The sequence below is a fragment of the Nicotiana tabacum genome, chromosome 22 (assembly GCF_000715075.1).
Source record: "Nicotiana tabacum cultivar K326 chromosome 22, ASM71507v2, whole genome shotgun sequence".
Lineage (NCBI taxonomy): Eukaryota > Viridiplantae > Streptophyta > Magnoliopsida > Solanales > Solanaceae > Nicotiana > Nicotiana tabacum.
Window position 1 is genome coordinate 85002541 of NC_134101.1, and position 15804 is coordinate 85018344.

The 15804-nt window shown below is 38.0% G+C and overlaps 2 protein-coding genes across 2 annotated transcripts; both read right to left on the minus strand.

Annotated features, from left to right (window-relative positions):
• Positions 1 to 10218: 10218 nt before the first annotated feature.
• LOC107806780 (chlorophyll a-b binding protein 40, chloroplastic-like) lies at positions 10219 to 11212 on the minus strand. The gene has a single exon (XM_016631014.2). It carries the CDS (start codon positions 11125 to 11127, stop codon positions 10324 to 10326), a length of 804 nt encoding a protein of 267 aa, XP_016486500.1. The 5' UTR covers positions 11128 to 11212; the 3' UTR covers positions 10219 to 10323.
• Positions 11213 to 12865: 1653 nt separating this feature from the next.
• On the minus strand, positions 12866 to 14974 carry LOC107785155 (scarecrow-like protein 3). The gene is made up of 2 exons (XM_016606391.2): positions 14541 to 14974; positions 12866 to 13956 (listed from the first exon to the last, which is right to left on the minus strand). Exons 1-2 carry the CDS (start codon positions 14877 to 14879, stop codon positions 12979 to 12981), a joined length of 1317 nt encoding a protein of 438 aa, XP_016461877.2. The 5' UTR covers positions 14880 to 14974; the 3' UTR covers positions 12866 to 12978.
• Between the last annotated feature and the right edge of the window lie 830 nt (positions 14975 to 15804).

The window sequence follows — 15804 nt, forward strand, 5'->3', positions numbered from 1 at the left end:
TTTGTAAGATACATTATTCACTGCAATAGAATATTCTACTCTACTTTTCTTGTTTACCGTGCTCAATAATTGTTCTTCAGCTTTATTGTTTTTATTTTATTGTTCATACTTCATTGCTCTTATCCCATCTCGAGGCCCCCAAGAAAATCGATCTCGGGGTCCTTATTGCTCTAGCAACACTGGTTTGGTTCATTAATTCTTCTTACTTAAACTTAATATTATTTGTATATTCACTATTAGAATAAATCACATATCTTTAAAATCACAAATCATATTTAATTGTTACTCTCATTTTTGAGGTAAACAGGTATATGAGCAACAAAAGTCTTAAGCACATTGAGTTTTCTTTCCAAAATTAAGCATAATAAACATAAATTTCAAACATAAATTGAAGTCATAATATTTTGACACATAAACCATACTTGAATACATTCCTGCAAGAGAGCATAATATGATAGGAGCAATTGAAATACATTTTGAGCATATAATTTTCGGCACAATACTTGTTTAAAATAACTGAATATGCTCGGAATGGCTGGGAACATGGGGATTAGGAACTTGAGCCAATCATACTTGAAGCGTACGAGAACATCATGGAATTTGACTCTACAAGGGAAGTTTAGCCAACATACCTCAGTTGAGCTTTACTTAGGTTACTACAGCGTCCAAACACTCCTAGCAATTTCAATCTATAGGAAAATGATAAAAATCAAATCATAATTAGAAGGATTCTCATGATATAAGTCTCTTGGGAATTTCGTCAAACACCTATTATGAAAATCGACTACAAGGCTTTACAATGGTAATCCCTTCCTCCCTCAACCAATTTCAACAAGAATCTATCCGAATTAGTTCAACAATCCCACATACTACCTCTTATTGGTACATGCATGGCCTATCTCCAACTCCACAACTTACTTAAACCCATAACAATTGCATGAAGGTTTTAGGACAAGGTCTCCCGGATAGTTGATGGTCTAGAGAGTGGTTCCCCTTGAATCTTCAAGGTTGGGGCAAGAATTGATGATCAAGGCACTTGGGGATTCCTCCTCCTCTCTCTCTCTAAAGCACTCATCTTTCTTTAAAATAGTCGTTTAAACCAGCCAAATTAACCCCAAAGTTGTTTGATAAGAAATGGGATCGAGTTATAAAAATAGAAAATTGGCCCTCTGAACTCAGCTATGCGGTCGCAAGGTGCACTGCAGATCAAGTCTGGGGTTTGCAAAATGGACTGCAGAAATTGTCCCGAAAACTAGACTGTTCGGGTTGGATCTGCGTCAAGTATGCAGTCCGCAGACCAGTTATGCGGTCGCATAACTCGCCGCTAAAGTCTCCCTCCAAAATTTTCATGCTGAACCTGCGATGGATGTGCAGCCCGCGAAAGGATTATCGGTCTCATAATGGACCGCAAAAAGACCTCCAAAATTGGCTTTGTTTTTGTTGCACTCTGTGGCAGATCTGCAGTCCGCGAAGTGGTTCTGTGGTCGCATAGTGGAATGCAGAAATGCCATGTTATGCAAAAATCATTCTTTTAAAGCCCCGAGTTCTAGGTAAAATTTTATGGAGCCTTACAATTATCACCAAAATTATTACCAATAGATTAAAGCCTTTCTTGAATACTATTATCAGCCTATAACAATCTAGTTTCTTAACAAATAGAAAGGCTAGTGATTATGCTATTATCATCAAAAGCTTATTCTCAAAATGAACAAATATCATGGTAAGAAGCATAATATGATCCTTAAAATAGATTTAGAAAAAGTATTTGACCGTTTAGAGTGGTCTTTTATTCATAGAGCCCTTACCTATTTTAGGTTCCCACCAATATTTCTAGGCTTATCATGAATTGTGTAACGACAAGTAGGATGGATGTGCTTGTCAATGGATCTAGAACTAGTTTCTTTTCCTCTAGTAGAGGTATTAGGCAAGGCAATCTTATGTCCCCCTATCTATTCATCCTTTGCATGGAACTATTATCTACTTTAATTAACCACAAAGTCGTCAATAGTATTGGGACCCGATTACGATTGATAATATCAATCAACAGTTATCCCTTTTTTTTTTTTGCGGATGACCTTACCCTGATGGCAAAAATTAATGATAAGTTTGCCAACACCATTAAACAGTACCTTGAACAATTCTGCACTCTATCGGCCAAAATATAAAATAAGGCAAAATAAAAAATTATTATTTCAAAAAACTACCCCAAAGATACTGCTTTTAGCCTCTCTAGCCTTCTCAACATTAATATTAGCCATACCTTTGGAAAATATCTAGGTTTCCCTATTACAAATTGAAAACCTAGGGCAACAAACTACCAATAATATTCTTGATAACATGCTATCCCGCCTGGCTGCTTGAAAGACAAACTACCTTTACATAGCTGGGAGAAGCACTCTTGCCTCCTCATGCCTTAACTCATTCCCTAACCATGTAATGCAGTACCCCTTGCTTCCCTCTAAGGTTCTCAAAAACATAGATAAAATCCAACGCAATTTCATATGGGATACTAATGACACTTCTAAAAAGCTTCACCTTATTAACTGGGACACCATCTCTAAAGATAATAAGGAGAGTGGATTGGGTATCCGCTCCCCCAAAGATAAGAACACAGTAAACCTAGCCAACCTAACTTGGAGACTTCTCACATACCCAAACCCCTTGGGCAAAAACAATCATAGGTCTTCATGGATCTAGGAATAACCTTAAGTCCTTGTCTTTCATTTGGAATAGCATAATTCACGGATGGAATATTTGCAACAAGGGAATCACTTGGTTGCCCAAAAAACGTCAAACCTTAGTGTTTGGAATAGCCAATAGTTATTCAAAATGTCACATCTATGCCAATGCATTAATGAGCCTCTAACTCAAGCTGACATAAAACTCACCATTAGAGATATCTGGGTAAATGACAATGGGGACCTATTCAAACTTTCTATGACACTTCCCACAACTTTGAAAGACAAAGTAACAGCTATCACCCCAAATACGAACAACATTGACATCCCCATTTGATCATTCAATACCAATGGCCTGTTTACTACAAAGACTTGTTACAATTAATTAATTTTCACACTTCAAAAAACAAGTATTTTAGTTGGATCTGGAACCTACAATGCCGGAACAAAATTAAGTTCTTAATTTGGAAATGCTTTCATGGTAGACTGCCCTGTAGAGCTTACTTAAGCCACATTGGGATAAATGTGATGATGTCCATCTCATTGAAGAAGTATTAGGCATGTGCCTAATAAGAGTTTTCTTTGGTTTGGTAGCCAACCTTGTTGACTTGGTTTGGTTGGTAGCCAACCTTGTTGAATTAGTTTGGTTTGGTAGCCAACCTTGTTGAATTGTGAAAAGTGTGTGTAAATTGTCAAATATTGTAGGCTTTAGAGGGTGAAGCTTTGGCTATAAAAGGAGAGCTTCAACTCTCATTTCTTCACACCAACAAAGAGAGAAAGAAAGAGTGAGGTTTCACAGACAAAGTATAAGAAAATAGTCTGTGAGGAAAATAGAGAGTGAACGATATTGTAGTGAGGTTGGAATATCAAAAGAGGGTTATTTCTTTTGAGTGTTGTAGTGGTCTTTGGAGTATTTATCTCCGACCTACAAAGTGTAAAATTCCTTACTATAGTGATATCAGTTGCTCCTCTCGGGGTCGTGGTTTTTTCCCTTATTCAGAAGGGTTTTCCACGTAAAAATCTTGGTGTCATTGTTACTCTTTTATTCTTGTTAATTACCGTATCTCGGTGCTACATTATTATTCCGCTTTATAACCGTGAATATTATTTTGGTAAGGGGTTTATTCCCAACAACTGGTATCAGAGCACAGGTTCTGCTCGTTCACTGAAATACTATTCACTGTCGGTAGTACTATACTTGGTGAAAAATAAAAATGTCCGGAGTAAAGTACGAGGTAGCAAAATTCAACGGAGATAACGGTTTCTCAACATGGCAAAGAAGGATGAGAGATCTGCTCATCCAACAAGGATTACACAAGGTTCTAGATGTTGATTCCAAAAAGCCTGATACCATGAAAGCTGAGGATTGGGCTGACTTGGATGAAAGAGCTGCTAGTGCAATTAGGTTGCACTTATCAGATGATGTGGTAAATAACATCATTGATGAAGACACTGCACGTGGAATTTGGACAAGGTTGGAAAGCCTATACATGTCCAAAACGCTGACAAATAAATTGTACCTGAAGAAGCAGTTATACGCCCTACACATGAGTGAAGGTACGAATTTTTTGTCACATTTAAATGTGTTTAACGGACTAATCACACAGCTTGCCAACCTTGGAGTGAAAATCGAGGAAGAAGATAAAGCCATCTTGCTATTGAACTCGTTGCCATCTTCGTACGATAATTTGGCAACAACCATCCTACACGGTAAGACTACTATTGAGTTGAAAGATGTCACATCGGCTCTTCTACTCAATGAGAAGATGAGAAAGAAGCCTGAAAATCAAGGACATGCTCTCATCACAGAAGGTAGAGGCATGAGTTATCAAAGGAGTTCGAACAACTACGGTAGATCCGGAGCTCGTGGGAAGTCAAAGAACCGATCCAAATCAAGAGTCAGAAATTGCTACAACTGTAATCAACCAGGTCACTTCAAAAGAGATTGCCCAAATCCAAGGAAGGGCAAAGGTGAAACCAGTGGCCAGAAGAATGACGACAATACAGCCGCCATGGTGCAAAATAATGATAATGTTGTCCTCTTTATAAAGAGGAATGCATGCACCTGTCAGGTCCAGAGTCGGAATGGGTGGTTGACACAGCGGCATCTTACCATGCCACACCGGTAAGAGATCTTTTTTGCAGATATGTAGCAGGTGATTTCGGCACAGTGAGAATGGGTAACACAAGTTACTCAAAGATTGCGGGGATTGGTGACATTTGTATCAAGACAAATGTCGGATGCACATTGGTTCTAAAGGATGTGCGGCATGTACCTGATTTGCGGATGAACTTGATCTCGGGAATTGCTTTAGACCGAGATGGATACGAGAGTTATTTTGCAAATCAAAAGTGGAGACTCACTAAGGGATCATTGGTGATTGCAAAGGGAGTTGCTCGTGGCACGTTGTACAGGACAAATGCAGAAATATGCCAAGGTGAATTGAACGCGGCACAAGATGAGATTTCTGTAGATTTATGGCACAAAAGAATGAGTCATATGAGAGAGAAGGGATTGCAGATTCTTGCCAAGAAATCACTCATTTCTTATGCCAAAGGTACAACTGTAAAACCTTGTGACTACTGTTTATTTGGTAAGCAGCATAGAGTCTCATTTCAGACATCGTCTGAAAGAAAATTGAATATACTTGATTTAGTATATTCTGATGTTTGCGGCCCAATGGAAATTGAATCAATGGGTGGTAACAAATATTTTATTACTTTTATTGATGATGCTTCACGAAAATTATGGGTTTATATTTTGAAAACCAAAGATCAGGTGTTTCAAGTTTTCTAGAAATTTCATTCTCTAGTAGAAAGGGAGACGGGTCGAAAGCTAAAGCGCCTCCGAAGTGACAATGGAGGTGAGTACACTTCAAGGGAATTTGAAGAGTATTGTTCAAGTCATGGGATCAGACATGAAAAGACAGTTCCTGGAACCCCACAGCACAATGGTGTAGCCGAGAGGATGAACCGCACCATTGTGGAGAGGTGAGAAGCATGCTCAAAATGGCTAAACTGCCTAAGTCATTCTGGGGTGAAGCAGTTCAGACGGCCTGTTACCTGATCAATAGGAGTCCATCAGTTCCGTTGGCATTTGAAATCCCAGAGAGAGTTTGGACCAACAAGGAGGTGTCCTACTCGCATCTGAAGGTGTTCGGTTGCAGAGCTTTTGCACATGTACCAAAAGAGCAGAGAACAAAGCTGGATGATAAATCTGTTCCCTGCATATTTATCGGATATGGAGATGAAGAGTTTGGGTACAGACTGTGGGATCCTGTAAAGAAGAAGGTCATCAGAAGCAGAGATGTAGTCTTCCGAGAAAGTGAAGTTGGAACTGCTGCTGATATGTTAGAAAAGGCGAAGAATGGTATAATTCCTAACTTTGTTACTATTCCTTCTACTTCTAACAATCCCACAAGTGCAGAAAGTACAACCGACGAGGTTGCCGGGCAGGTGGAGCAACCTGGTGAGGTTATTGAGCAGGGGGAGCAACTTGATGAAGGTGTCGAGGAAGTGGAGCACCCCATTCAGGGAGAAGGACAACCTCAACCTCTAAGGAGATCAGAGAGGCCAAGGGTAGAGTCATGCAGGTACCCTTCCACAGAGTATGTCCTCATCAGTGATGAGGGGGAGCCAGAAAGTCTTAAGGAGGTGTTGTCCCATCCAGAAAAGAACCAGTGGATGAAAGCTATGCAAGAAGAGATGGAATCTCTACAGAAAAATGGCACATACAAGCTGGTTGAACTTCCAAAGGGTAAAAGACCACTCAAATGCAAAGGGGTCTTTAAACTCAAGAAAAATGGAAATGGCAAGCTGGTCAGATACAAAGCTCGATTGGTGGTTAAAGGATTCGAACAAAAGAAAGGTATTGATTTTGACGAAATTTTCTCACCTGTTGTCAAAATAACTTCTATTCGAACAATTTTGAGCTTAGCAGCTAGCCTAGATCTTGAAGTGGAGCAGTTGGATATGAAAACTGCATTTCTTCATGGAGATTTGGAAGAGGAGATTTATATGGAGCAGCCAGAAGGATTTGAAGTAGCTGGAAAGAAACACATGGTGTGCAAATTGAATAAGAGTCTTTATGGATTGAAGTAGGCACCAAGGCAGTGGTACATGAAGTTTGACTCATTCATGAAAAGTCAAACATACCTAAAGACCTATTCTGATCCATGTGTATACTTCAAAAGATTTTCTGAGAATAACTTTATTATATTGTTGTTGTATGTGGATGACATGTTAATTGTAGGAAAAGAAAAGGGGTTGATAGCAAAGTTGAAAGGAGATCTGTCCAAGTCATTTGATATGAAGGACTTGGGCCCAACACAACAAATTCTAGGGATGAAGATAGTTCGAGAGAGAACAAGTAGAAAGTTGTGGCTATCTTAGGAGAAGTACATTGAACGTGTACTAGAACGCTTCAACATGAAGAATGCTAAGCCAGTCAGCACACCTCTTGCTGGTCATCTAAAGTTGAGTAAGAAGATGTGTCCTACAACAGTGGAGGAGAAAGGGAACATGGCTAAAGTTCCTTATTCTTCAGCAGTCGGAAGCTTGATGTATGCAATGGTATGTACTAGACCTGATATTGCTCACGCAGTTGGTATTGTCAGCAGGTTTCTTGAAAATCCTGGAAAGGAATATTGGGAAGCAGTCAAGTGGATACTCAGGTACCTGAAAGGTACCACGGGAGATTGTTTGTGCTTTGGAGGATCTGATCCAATCTTAAATGGCTATACAGATGCTGATATGGTGGGTGACATTGACAACAGAAAATCCACTACTGGATATTTGTTTACATTTTCAGGGGGAGCTATATCATGGCAGTCTAAGTTGCAGAAGTGCGTTGCACTTTCAACAACTGAAATAGAGTACATTGCCGCTACAGAAACTGGCAAGGAGATGATATGGCTCAAGCGATTCCTTCAAGAGCTTGGATTGCATCAGAAGGAGTATGTCGTCTATTGTGACAGTCAAAGTGCAATAGACCTTAGCAAGAACTCTATGTACCATGTAAGGACCAAACACATTGATGTGAGATATCATTGGATTCGAGAAATGGTAGATGATGAATCTCTAAAAGTCTTGAAGATTTCTACAAATGAGAATCCTGCAGATATGCTGACCAAGGTGGTACCAAGGAACAAGTTCGAGCTATGCAAAGAACTTGTCGGCATGCACTCAAACTAGAAGACAGTGCTACCTCCTCTGGATGAATGAGACTGGAGGGGAGATTGATGATGTCCATCTCATTGAAGAAGTATTAGGCATGTGCCTAATAAGAGTTTTCTTTGGTTTGGTAGCCAACCTTGTTGACTTGGTTTGGTTGGTAGCCAACCTTGTTGAATTAGTTTGGTTTGGTAGCCAACCTTGTTGAATTGTGAAAAGTGTGTGTAAATTGTCAAATATTGTAGGCTTTAGAGGGTGAAGCTTTGGCTATAAAAGGAGAGCTTCAACTCTCATTTCTTCACACCAACAAAGAGAGAAAGAAAGAGTGAGGTTTCATAGACAAGGTATAAGAAAATAGTCTGTGAGGAAAATAGAGAGTGAACGATATTGTAGTGAGGTGGGAATATCAAAAGAGGGTTATTTCTTTTGAGTGTTGTAGTGGTCTTTGGAGTATTTATCTCCGACCTACAAAGTGTAAAATTCCTTACTATAGTGATATCAGTTGCTCCTCTCGGGGTCGTGGTTTTTTCCCTTATTCAGAAGGGTTTTCCACGTAAAAATCTTGGTGTCATTGTTACTCTTTTATTCTTATTAATTACCGTATCTCGGTGCTACATTATTATTCCGCTTTATTACCGTGAATATTATTTTGGTAAGGGGTTTATTCCCAACAAAATGTAGATCCTGTGTGCACAGTGTGCAAAACAAGCGAGGAAATCATTAAGCATATCTTTCTTGAATGCACCATTGTGAGGGATTTTTGGAGCAATTTAGGTATAGACCCCTGCACCTGGGCTAATGATGATAACTGGATCCTTAGTATTCGCGATCTTAACGTTACCCTTATGAATAGTATTATTAACTGGACCAATGCCTTTACTTTTGCTATATGGAATATTTTGACCAATAGGAATAAAAATATTCACGAAAATATATCATACGCGCTTCACTTAAGCAATATTTTTAAATTAGCTGTGGAATACAAACTTCTTGCGGAGAAGGAAATCATCCCTCACAATAAAAAGCCCATTGTTGTAACATGGCACAAACCATCACATGGATTTTACAAGCTCAACATTGATGGTTCCTTCATGGAAAACTCGTCTATTTGTGGCTTTGGTGGTCTCTTTAGGGATAGCAATGGCCACTGGATACTGGGCTTTAAAGATACAAATTATGGATCACCACCACTTCAAACTGAACTGTTGGCCCTAAAAGAAGGAGCCCTAAAAGAAGGACTGCGTATTGCTCATGAACAAGGCTACAACACCACTGGAAGTTGAAACTGACTCGACATATGTCATTAATGGTTTGGATCATGGCAATACTATATTTAACACTGTTATTCACGAATGCAGGTTGTCAATGCTCTAAGTGAAGCTCCAAATGATCCAACACAACTTCAGGCAAGCTAATGGGCATGCTCGCAAGCTGACAAGGAATGCTCTCCAACAGTCCAACGGCAGGTCTGAAGTATTTATCACAACCTCCACATTTTGTTACCAATGTGTTAAACTCAGATTATGAAGGAACTGTTTATCTAGTTAAATATCTTAGCAATGATGTTTGCACTAAGCTTGCATCTCTAGGTAATCCAAATGTCCTTAGGGACATGTCTAAGTACTGTAATAGCCAGCTTAACAATGTCCATATGGACCTATATGTAATGGTTTAAACCATATTCCCTAGTATTAATATATAATAATCCGTCCAACCCGTCCAAGTTTTAACAGATTCGGTTATGACCCGTTCGTTGACTCGGCCAATGGGTTCTAGACTTCTTATTTTATGTGTTTAATCTTTATGTTCTAGTCACTCAACTCACTATATTCTATGTCCAAAAAACTGGGTTCATATGAGCACAATACCTATGTTTTCCATCCCCACAGATTACACTATGAGGAATTCTAAGAAAACAACACAAAGTATTAAAAGTCGGGCATATTAATTAGAATCTTGTGTAAAATATTCTTACGATTATGTCATTATTGTAAGGAACTCTCTCATCTTGTCAGTAACGCTCATATTTGTATGTGAATCACAAATATGTATATATTATTTATAAATACTTCTCATAGCGCTAAAAAAGCTAGAAAATATAAGATGTACAGTAGAAAGTGCCTAATTGACTTGTTTGCAAACATGGGATTTTACATACATATAGAAGAATAATCGGCCTCTTTATTATATTTCAGTGTCAATTTCAATTTGCTCTGTTCTGCAATTTCCTTGTTCGGCTTGGAACCAACTGCTGATGGCATCTTTGTTCCAAGACTTCTGCATTGCCAACTTGGGAGCACTTCTCCCACCTTTTAACTTGTATTTGATTTATGAAAAGTACTGAAAATTATAATTGAGAAATACACAATTTTTGGAGACCAAACAAATTTCATATTGTCATTTTCTTGTAATTCACAATAACTTTACAAAGCCATCAAACAACAAGGCAATAGAACACACTTTTTTAAGAACTTCATTTTCCGGGGACGAAGTTTGTGGCATATGCCCAAGCATTATTGTTAACGGGGTCTGCAAGATGGTCAGCAAGGTTCTCCAGTGGACCCTTTCCAGTGACGATAGCTTGAATAAAGAATCCAAACATGGAGAACATAGCAAGTCTGCCATTCTTGATTTCCTTTACTTTAAGCTCAGCAAAAGCTTCCGGGTCATCCGCAAGACCCAATGGATCGAAACTACCGCCAGGGTAAAGTGGGTCAACAACCTCACCAAGAGGCCCACCAGCAACACGGTAACCCTCGACGGCTCCCATCAACACAACTTGGCAAGCCCAAATTGCCAAGATGCTTTGTGCGTGGACCAAACTTGGGTTGCCCAAATAGTCAAGTCCACCCTCACTAAAAATCTGTGATCCAGCTTTGAACCATACAGCTTCACCGAATTTGACACCGTTACGGGCTAAGAGCTCAGGAAAGACGCAACCAAGAGCTCCAAGCATGGCCCATCTGCAGTGAATAACCTCTAGCTCACGGTTTTTGGCAAAAGTTTCTGGATCGGCCGAAAGTCCAGCAGTATCCCAACCATAATCACCAGGAAATTCACCAGTCAAGTAACTTGGGGAGTCACCAGAGAATGGACCCAAATACTTGACACGATCAGGACCGTACCATGGGCTACCCGAGGAGACGGGCTTAGCCTTGGTAACAGTCTTTCTCATGGTGACTTTTCCATTTCCAATGATTTCATAGGAAGATGATGAGAGTTTTACTGCCTTTCCGGCAAAAGAAGGGGAAGAAAGAGACATTGTAGCAGCTGCCATTGTAGAAGGAAGATAAGAAAGTAGTCTTGACTGCAGCTACTACAGAAAAAGAAGAGTTGATTTGTTGCTTGAGTTTCATATGCCTTGCATCAAGTGCATATAAATGACTCAGAAGGACCAAAGTCCTTATCCTAGAATATCGTTATCCATTTTCTGATTGGTGGATGACAAGTTTAACTTGGTTGTCCATTTGACAAAGTTCAGCACCATTAAACATGACTAGATTTTTTCAGATACATTTTGTCTAAAAAATCTAACCCAATACAAATTTCATCTGTCACCGCCAATACTAAGTTGCCACGTTTCATAGTGGATTATTGCGGTATCCAGTTGACCAAGAGCGCATATATTAGAGCAACTCATGGCCATGCATGCAAGAGTTCACACACTTCTGTTTGGCTGGCTATAAAATAATAGGACCATTACTTGTATGAGTGGTGTATATATCTCTTCATGAGACAAAATAAAAATAAAAAAAAAATAAAAACTTGAAATTTAGATAATGCAAGTCCAAGTGTCCCAACAGCTAAGCTCCCATGGTTAACTGGGGTTTGTTTGACTAAAAATATAAATCCTGGTTCAAATAATTAAATTTATGTAAGCAAGGGTTAATCTTAGCTAATAATAATGTTCCCAGATCTTAGTTTTAAAAGAAGCAATTAATATCATATAGATTTGGACGGACAGTATTGGTAACACATGATAAATGTTCTGGAAAATCAGGAATAGTAATGTAGCATATAATATTCCTTGAACAACAATAAATGATATTTGATTAAATAGGAGGAATGATTCTTTTAATAAAGGGTAGAATAAATGAACCTTCCACCTGACCATGATTGATAGACAAATCCTCGAATGATCGAGGATTTCTCGGATCTGATGGTAAAGTGTAGACAAAAATTTCTGTGAAAAGGTGATCTTCGTATCAAGTGAGAGCCGATTTTTTTTTAGTCAAAGTGTCTTTTTTACAAAATGAATATCACATGCCCCCTATCATTGTCTCTTTTTATTTATTTATATGGGACATGTTACTAGAAAACCCTAATATTACAAGTGCAAAGAATATCCACTAGAATATACTCTTTAGTATCCTATCTGACCTCAACCTCGGCCCTTGTTGACACCTCGGCTGCGGCTCTGGTCCACTCTTCGACCGCAGACTATGCTGCTTCTTGGACCAACTTGACAAATAATGATTTGGGGATGTTTCCCTCAAAGCTATCTTGGCCTAAATATTCTAAAGACGGATTTTGACCCATACAGGATTAAGGTATAACTTGTAGTGGAGGTGAAATGTTTTCTTTTTTTGAGTTAAAATAAGAGCTGTCTTACCATTAATTGAAGTAGTGAAGTGACTAAACCCTGATTATGGATATAAAATGGCTTGTATGCAACTAAAAGTAATGTTATGGAAATTAATTTAATTTACAGCATCTTAAAGCTGAATGGACTTTCGGTCTCCACATATATTGCTCATCAACCATTAGTTATGATTTGGCAAGGAAGTATTAATTAAATGAAGGTTCTTTAAGACCATCTGCTATTGTATAGGCTATTGTTATCGGGTGAGATTTTATCTTTTCTTTATATTGCATGAGCTTTGACTCGAAAAATTCATTCTTTTGATGTAACGGATAATCTTTGTAGGAAGAACTAAAGCGCACAAGCAAGACAATCACAAACAGTACTTCAAGTTAATTATCATCATTTGTCTTACGTTGCAATGATTAATTAGTTTTTAAAAAAAGTTATACGGTAAGATATTGCTTTGCTTCTAATATCTTGCATCAACATTTCTACTCCAATTATACAAAAAATTCCACAAAATTGATGAAATAAACCAATAATTTAGTTAATAAAGGCACAATTCCATGCTGAAACAGAATATATTGGTCTGTCATGCCAACATATCATCAAACTTCCTTTTTGACTAATTATCTTGTAACCATCTCCACCATAAGCTTCTACCAATCTCTTGGCATCTTCCATAATATCGTACCATAATCGCACGGGTCTAAATCCTCCACGTGTCAATCTCACAATCCACTTCCCAAATCTTTCATGCCTTTCCTCCCTTTCCAATCCTTCACATGCCACCATATTTTCTATTTCCTTCCCTAGCATTTGTTCCACTGCTACCCTCTCTTCACACAATGAACAATTAGACCCTTTAAATGTGGTATCAATTGAATCAAATAATGCACTATAATAATGCAATCCTTCCACAAACCTATCCACTAGTTTGCTCAAATTGTGGTCAGCTTCTTGTTCCACTAGGATCAACACTTTTGGTGACAAGGAATGCAACATTGTTAAAAATTCACTCATTCTTTTGCAATCTTTGACGTTATTATTGTTGTTGTTCTTGTTTAGGTTGAACTGTGAATTGATACGATCGTCTTCAACCAATAAGACGTGGAGATTTAGTACTGATACGAATGCTAATGACTCACCTGCTTTTACCTTGAGCATATCTAATGTTAGCTCCCTGAGATCAACATTCAAAGAATTGAATTGAAAGGAAATGTCTAAGGCTTTAGCTTCTTTTTTAATCCTTGATGCCATTTCTTCTAACATGGCCTTGTTATTGTTCACACAAGTAATCTTCAAATTGGGAGTTTCATTTGGTAAATTAACAATATTTTTTAGGAAAGGTATCCACAATTTTGTGTCTCCAGAACCCAAATCGACAATATGGATTATACGATCCTCAGACATGGCTTGGATCAATACCCTGTTAATTACTGCATACGCAAGGCCCAAATATGGGAAGGCTTTAGCAAAGATGATTCGAGACTGATCGAGATCGACAATTCTACTAGGTACCTACAACAAAAATGGATCACTTTTAGCAGTAATTATTCAATTATAATAAGTTATCCCTGTGTTCCATTTTATATATTAGTACGAGGGTCAAACTATTTAACTTCTGATTTGAATATGGACATATGTTCTTTAAGCTTCTTGAAATAAAATTAACATATTTAGAAACTATATAAAAAGTAATACTCCCTCCGTTCAATTTATGTGAACCTTTTCGGAGCATAATAGTCAAATTGATTATTTTTTGTGTGAATTCGGACACAATATTTTCAATTAAAAATTTTAAAATATAATTTATATATTTAGAAACTACATATAAAGTATTATAAGTCACAATAGTTAACAATTTTAAATATTAAGAAAATTTACAAAAATCTTGGTCAAAGAAAACCTTGTTTGACTTCCCAAATAGTAATAGGCTCACATTAATATAAGTCACAATATTCAATACATCAAAAATATATTTAAAAGAAAACCTTAGTAAAAAAAATCTGCTTTCTCAACTCAAAAATAGGTATAGTACCACGTAAAAAAAATGTAAGAACAGGGTAATTGCCGGTACTTTATTTTCTCAATTCAAGTATTACCGGTACTCCATGATTTAAGGCCTTGTAGATGCCAGGCCAGCGCTTGACAAGACGGATGGCTAAGGACGAGGCGAACCAGGCGGCTAGGCGCTGCATGGAATCACCGGTGATCGATGCAAGTTGGAGAATTTGGGACAGGCACGCGTCGGCGTGGTGGAGATTACCGGTAGAAGCATGATTAGCGCAAGTGAGCAGTAGTTGGATTAGTTTGACGCCTCGTTCTTTGGGGTTTAAGGCATCCGTAGAAGCATCAGTAGTGGTAGTGGTACTGCTGGTGGAAGACGATAAAGTAAGGGACAAGGTAACGTCTGGTTTTATTGCTGGAGATGAAATATTCATGATGAATTTCTTGCAACCAACGTTCAAGATGAGGACATTAATATTTGAAAGGGTGCATTATGCCACTCTCAATTAATAATATGGAGCAGGTGAATAGGTCGAAAAGCTAGTTTTTGGACTTGGGCAAAGTAGCCAAATGGTGCAGTACAAGAATGATATATGCTTATTACATGTAGTTCTTGACAGCTTTCAGCTGTATTATTCTCTTTCTGGAATCTTCAGTACAGCCACCAAATAAAGACAGTGTTGTTCTTCAGTGGGAGATAGTAGGACTTTAACCACACTTGATAAAACGTGACTGAAACTATTAGAAAGAGTAAACTTTGTTCAAAGGCCACATTTTTAGCCGGCGTTTGGACATAGAGTTGATTAAAACTTAAAAAAAGAGTTTTTAAAGTTGTGTTAAAAAATAATTTTCGGAAGTTGAAATTGTGTCCAAACATAAATTTTATTTGTTGAAGTTTCGTAAGCGGAAAAAAGATTTTCACCCAAAAACTGGCTCAAACCAGTTTTTGAAGCTTGAAAATTTTTCTTCAAATTTTTTTTATAAAAGTGATCAAATTTGATGTTTTTAATTTTTATGAGAAAAAAAAAATCTATATCCAAACGGGAGCGCAAGGCTTAAGGCATGCAACACTTCTCGTAACGTATTAACGTCAACAATACACTTTACAATAAAAGGTCACCCTTACAAAAGCGTTGCTTTTGGGAACACTTGCTAGACTTTGTTTAAAATAAGTATGGTGTTCGGCCAAATTTGTAGTAGTTAGTTCTCCAGTGTACGTCAGTGAAAAACTAATTTTACAATTATAGAATGCATCGTCATTTTTCTGCTTATATAAAATTAATTAATTACTATTAAGATTCGAGACCAACCATTCGTCTCTATTCGTTGTCCTTCACTCGGGGTCTCTTTCACGCATTA